General features: G+C 33.7%; 1 protein-coding gene across 1 annotated transcript; it reads right to left on the bottom strand.

Moving 5' to 3' along the window:
• Window positions 1–680: 680 nt before the first annotated feature.
• Window positions 681–5,776, bottom strand: LOC110100484 (protein DETOXIFICATION 12). The gene is made up of 7 exons (XM_020828009.2): window positions 5,467–5,776; window positions 2,739–3,283; window positions 1,819–1,905; window positions 1,681–1,737; window positions 1,371–1,609; window positions 1,028–1,233; window positions 681–959 (listed from the first exon to the last, which is right to left on the bottom strand). The coding sequence occupies exons 1-7, from the start codon at window positions 5,701–5,703 to the stop codon at window positions 897–899; spliced, it is 1,434 nt and encodes a 477-aa protein (XP_020683668.1). The 5' UTR covers window positions 5,704–5,776; the 3' UTR covers window positions 681–896.
• Between the last annotated feature and the right edge of the window lie 697 nt (window positions 5,777–6,473).

The raw sequence follows: 6,473 nt of genomic DNA, 5'->3' as shown, positions 1-6,473 counted from the left end.
AACCAACAGGCGTACATTTAAGCTTTATTTGGAATAATTTTTTATTATTTTTAAAATTAACTTTTTAGTATTTTTTTAATATTTTATAAAACAATACAAAAGATTTCAATAACAAAATGAATTAACTTTCTATTGGACATACCCAAAATCAAGGAGGCATTTGCCATAGATTTATCCCCAAAAAAAAAAATCAGGACATCCTCATCAAAAATTTTTTATCAAAATGTTTCAAAATGGAATATTATAAATAGGAGCATAGTATTAAAAAAAATTAAAAAAATAAGAGCATAGTATTAAAAAAATTAAAAAAATAAGAGCATAGTATTAAAAAAATTAAAAAAAAAAACAAACAAACAAACTAGCTGTACAGAATGATTCATTCCATTGAATGCATCAAATTGTTTGGCTTATTCAGACTAAGCCAAACAGTTTGACGTATTCAATGGAATGCACCAAACAGTTTGACACATTCAATGGAATGTGTCACTCTATTTGGCGAATACCATTAAATACGTCATACTATGGCTCATTGCTATAGAAATTTCGGACTTTAATTTAGTTGACTGAGGTGAATGTACCAAATGTTTTGACTAGTTTGTTTCTTTTTAATTTTTTTTAATATTTTGCTCATTTTCCTAATTTAAATTAACACCATACTCCTTTAAAAAAAAAATCCCATCTCAAATAGGTAAGATTTACTTTGAGATTATGCAATATAAATTTTAATGAATTACTCATATATATTACGCTCACCTCAAAATCAATAATCTTAAAACCCATCTAACTAATTTTTGATCAAACGATCAAAGTATCATGACCCAAAATTTCCTATGTTCAAATATAAGCAAATGAAAATGATAAAAAAAAACTCACAGAACATATTGAAAGTTCAAAACTCATTTCAGCACACTTTGCAAAGGCAAACTCTCTTCAAATGCCCTCTCCCTCGCCACTATTGCCTGCAAGATCAACCATAACATTTGAACACCATTGTAAAAAGTTATTAAAATAAGCTCATTAACCATACCTGTTGTTGCCAGTTAGTAAAAGTAGTTATTATTCCGAGAAGAAGGCTTTGAATCACAGCACCTGCTAATATACCAATCCACAGACCCTTACCTCCAATGTGGAAGAAAAAGCCTAACAAAACTGCGATTGGGATTCCAACGAGATAAAATGCTCCGAGATTCACATAGGCTCCAAGGTGCTGCCACCCACATCCGCGAGCGATTCCTGTCGTTCAAGTTTCAACAAGTTCAATTTTTTTGTTGTTTCTTAAAGCAGCTTTAAGAAGCAACAAGAAAGTCGTCGCAAACGAAGCCGTAATGCTTCTTTTTGAATGCTTCATAATATATTAGGAATAAGATTACCAGAGAGCACTCCAAGACAGCCATCGGAGATAACTGAGATAGAAACAAGAGGAGTCATCTGCCTAACATAATCCACAACCTCCTTCTCGTCGCTATAGGCATGGCCAACTAGCCGGCGAAGGCTGAAGAGAGTTAAACTGACCAAAACTGCCTCTGTAATTGTGATTGATGTGGCCACACGAACAGCCAGATGAGCTTGCTCTGGATTCCCAGCTCCTAGTTCGTTTGACACGCGTGTGCTATGAAGACAAAGTTATCAGATTTATATAGTTCAAATTTGATGAAGACAAGCAGATAAGAATAATCATACCTTGCAGCACAACCAAGTCCATATGGTATGGTGTAGAGCAAGGAAATGCTTGTGAGGCTGCATGAGAAAGAGATTTACAAGTGTGTTGTGGCAAAGTAATAATTTTGCTTCAGTTATTGTGAGTGAGTTGTACCGTACCATATAGAAAGAACAGAGGTTTCAAGCTTTGGATTTGGTAGGAGACCTGAGAGCAAGACAAGAAGCTCGAAGGACCACCATTCGAGGCTGTGATAGAGTAATTATTATCATTATAAAAGTGAGAGAACAGAAAGAACAATTTACACAGCTATTTTTGGATGAGTTAAAGGTCAGGTCCATATATAAAGATTCCCTGAAGACAAGTGGAGGAGAAGAGCAGAAAAGGAAATAAAGTAAAGTAAAATTTTTGGAATATTTGTGTATTATTCGAGCCTATTAAATACATGTATAGGATTGAATTGTTCAAAAAAGCTTAAAATTTTCATATATTTTATGAGTATGGAAAATATAACTATTTTAAATATCAAAAGCATACTAATTAGAGGTGTCAACAAAAAATCTTGCATGGTGCCAACTCAAAAAATCCATGTTCCAGTTGAAGCAATTAAATTTCGAGTGAGGTTCAGATTTAAAATCATGAACCAGTTAAATTTTGGGTCAAGTTTGACTTGAACCGAAACTCTAAATTGACTCGAATTGACCTAATTAATATTCAGGTTTGACATAAATGGGTTGTATTAAAACAAAAAATTAAATAAAATGAGTTAAATGTGTTGGATTTGAATTGAGTCAGATTTGGTCAAACATTTTAATCTATATAATAGTCGGATCGAACTCGGGTCAAGTTAGCTCCAGGTCAAACACAACCCAACTCGCTAAATTTAGCACCCCTAATAATAATCCTATTTTATATATTATATTCCCATACTTAAAGAGAAATGCTTCATCATTCTAATTTTAAAATGTAAACAAGGTATATTGACCCTTTTTTATTTCAAGTTCTAGAATAAAATCCATATATCAATGCCCATTTTTCACCAACCAAATGAAAAGAAAGAAAAGGTAGTAATCAATCTTACCATATCATTACTGCTGAGGGAATTGCTAGCCTCAAGAACTCATTAATGCCCCACAATGCCTCCATTGATAGCGGTGCACGAGTTGCATTGCAAGAATCTGAATATTTGATGTAAAATGCAAGAATCAAAACATTGATCCAATAGGAAATGCTTATAGAAAGTGCTGCTCCAACGTTGCCCAACCCTGTTTTGAACACCATGACCCAGCACAAAGGAATGTGGACGCAGAGGGTCACAAATGAGCTCAGAAGCATAGGAAGAATTAAGCTCTGAGATTGAAGAAATTTCATAAGAGGTTGGGCAATAGCAAAGGCGAAGAGGCCAGGGATCATCCATACTGCATAAATGCCAGCCTCTTGGGATATTAAGGGATCCTGGCCTATGAGTGAGAGAAGTTTCCCCATGGATGCCCAAATGAGAGAAATTGGGAGGCAGACTAATACAAGTGAGAGTATGGCTCTGTATGTGTGAATTCCAAGCTTCTTGTATTGTTTTGCACCATATGCTTGGCCACAGAGAGTATCCAAGCCACTAGCCATTCCTAGCTGCCATTATTGAAAAATAGATTGATGAGGTTTAGGATATATTGAAATAAAGTGCAAGCCTCTCTTTCATAGTTTATGAGCTATAAAACATTTATTAGAAATCTCAATCTTCATTCATAATGCAATTAGTTAGAAGTTTAGTGCTAAACCTTGCAGTAATGCAAAAAATTAGAAAAACATACAAGAAAATTCAAATTAAGGAACTTTGAAAAGTCTACCTTATATTTATAATAGACGCCACATTGCCGCATTCTAGCTAACCAATTAGGGCTGCAAGCGAACAAGCGTTTGATGAGCTACTCGTTGCTCGGTTCGATTAAAGCTCGTTTCTGATCATTTAACTAACTAAACAAACAAACTTGAACAACTTTTTAAATATTCGATCCTTATATAAGCAAGCTTGAACACTAATGTATTTGGTCCATTTATGTACACGAACAACATCATTTGAAGTTCGTGAACAAGCTCAATGTTAAGCTTGATAAGAAGCTCGATTCGTGTTCGATTCAGAACTCGTGAATAAGATTGATAAAAACTCGATTAATATTTAATTATAAAATGATAAATATACATAATATAAATATTTTAAATTTATTATAACATAATAATATAATGATTTTTAATTAATAAACTTTAAAGTAATAAAATATTATAATATATGTTAACTAAAATAAATTTTACATATTGATTAAATCGAACTTGTTAAGGCTAAATATGTTGTTTGCTAAATATGTTTGTTAAGGCTAAATTTTACATAGCTCGTTAAGGATAAATTTTACATCGCTCATTAAGGATAAATTTTACATATTAGTTTGTTTGTTCAATAGATTGTTTGCTAAATATGTTCACGAACATAGATCGTTAATGCTTGTTTTTTTAAAGCTCGATAAGCACTAAACGAACCGAACATTAACCAAACATGAACACCTTAAATTAAATGAATCAAACATAAACACAAACAATAAAGCTCGAATCAAATAAGAACCGACTTGAACAAGTTAATAATAAACAAACTCAAACATGAATACTAACATACTCGGTTCGGCTCGGTTCGTTTGCACCTATAACCAATGCATCTAAGAAGCATTGAACAAGAATAGGACACTTATTAGTGCCAAAGTCAATCCACTCATCAGTTAATCTCAGGTGGTCATCGACCTCACTTGGCCTGTTAAAAAAATGTTACTAGTTTGATATCAAAATGTCACTTCAGCTACCTTGAGCAAAGGAAACATGCATTTAAATTGTTGAAAATAATTAAGAATATTTTGGAAAAATTTTGAGTAAGGGCCGAACTATATTTAGGCATCATTATTCTTTATTTTTCACTACTCTGAATTAATCTGAATTAGGAGCGCTCTAGAATCTCAGATGGTGTGAGGCTTCGATTTCTTCTAGATCCACCAAGTGATGACCTTATTAGTTCCTAATTCACCAAATGTCAAACTTTGAACACGCCTTGCATGGCACCTTTCGTTGACACCAAAAATATGCCAACCAATATTGCTCGACTCCATTTTCAATTGCTATTTGTAAGCGTCCGACTCCCAATACTCACCAACACCAAGTGCCCACCAACCAACTTAGCAGATAACATACATCCACTAACTTCAACATAAACAGGAGCTAAGATCAGTTAAACCCAAATCTTTGTCGCCATTAATTACATTGGAACCAAAAAAACAAAGAAGGAATTTAGAAGTAAATCGAAATTTCATCAAACCAAACATATTTTATGTGAAATTACGATGCCATGGGATTGAAATAATGTATTATTTTAATGTCTTTTTTTTTTGCATAAAACATTCATAAAAAAATTGAAGTCTCGATCAAAATCAAACATTATTAAACTTGGCCTTAATTTATATCTAAATAAATTAGCTAGTTAGCATAACTTTCCCCTACCATCACACAGATTCTCAAAGAAATAATATTATACATGAGCTCGACTTTTCCGGTTTCCTAATCAAACCCGCCCCATCCCGTTTGTTTCCAGGCTCCATCATTTCAAATGTTTTGCCGCCTACAGGGCGGCGAGGCCGCCCTAAACAACCAAGAAAAGAGAGAACCCCGATCCAAATCGGAAGTGACATCGTCCAGAAGAGGGATTCACATATCGCAACCAAAAACATTACGTACGGATAACGGAATAAGCGTTCGGAAAATGAAGAAAGTGAACTTACAAGGACACTGAATCCAGTAACGCTGGAGAGTGAAGTGGCAATGGCGGAGCTGGAGAGCGCGAGCTCACCGAGATGTCCGACCATCATCGACGAGGTGACCTGAACCAGGTACTGCGATAGCGTCACCCCCACCATCGGCCCGGCCAGGTAACCCAGCCTCCGCGCCTCAGCTGTAAAATCACAGTACCATCCCCTCACCGTTCTCCCCTCCTCCCTCTCCAAAAGCCCTTCCTCCATTTCCGTAAGCTGTCCCTCTCCTCTTCGTTTCCCTTTTTCTTAGATGACCGTCATGGTAGCGCCTTCTGTGTATTTATAAAATTAGCGGTGGAACGAATGGTCACGAGGGAAAAACTCGCAGCCTCTCTTAACAACATCTGATTGGACGTCCGCTGTCAGTATATATATATATATACATTGTATATATATATATATATATATATATATAATTTTGGCACTAGGAGATGGTTGATTTGTATGTGATAATTTTTTAATCTATTTTTAAAAATAAATTTTTAGTACTAAAAATTTTTAAAAGTAGTAAAAAGTAGTGGCGAAAAATTGCCTCAAATGAAACTTTTTGTTTGGAACAATTTAATAATAAAAAAATTTCTTGTTTAAAAATTTTTTATATTAAAAAAAGAGTAAAAAACGATCTCAAATGAACTCTAAGACTATGTTTGGGATGTCTTTCTTAGTACTTCCTAAAATAGATTTTTAGTATAAAATTAAAAATTCTGTATCAAAAAATAACTTTAAGAAACAGTAAAAAATCGTCCCAAATAAAATATTAAGATAGCTAAAATAAGATTGGTATATATCAATTCAGGGGTGAAATAAAAAAAAATCCTAATCGAACCCTAAATTTGCTTGAAGGCCACAATTATAAAGAAAAAAATATTGTGCAAAATCAAATCAAAGTCTTTTCATGTAATTAGAGGAAGCTAAAATTCAAATTAAGGCTTTTTTTACACAGTTTTTTTAATGTTTTCTAAAATAATGTTTTGTAA

The sequence above is a fragment of the Dendrobium catenatum genome, unplaced genomic scaffold (assembly GCF_001605985.2).
Source record: "Dendrobium catenatum unplaced genomic scaffold, ASM160598v2 fragScaff_scaffold_353, whole genome shotgun sequence".
Lineage (NCBI taxonomy): Eukaryota > Viridiplantae > Streptophyta > Magnoliopsida > Asparagales > Orchidaceae > Dendrobium > Dendrobium catenatum.
Note: the sequence above shows the minus strand (reverse complement) of the source record. Positions and strands in the feature narration are given on the sequence as shown.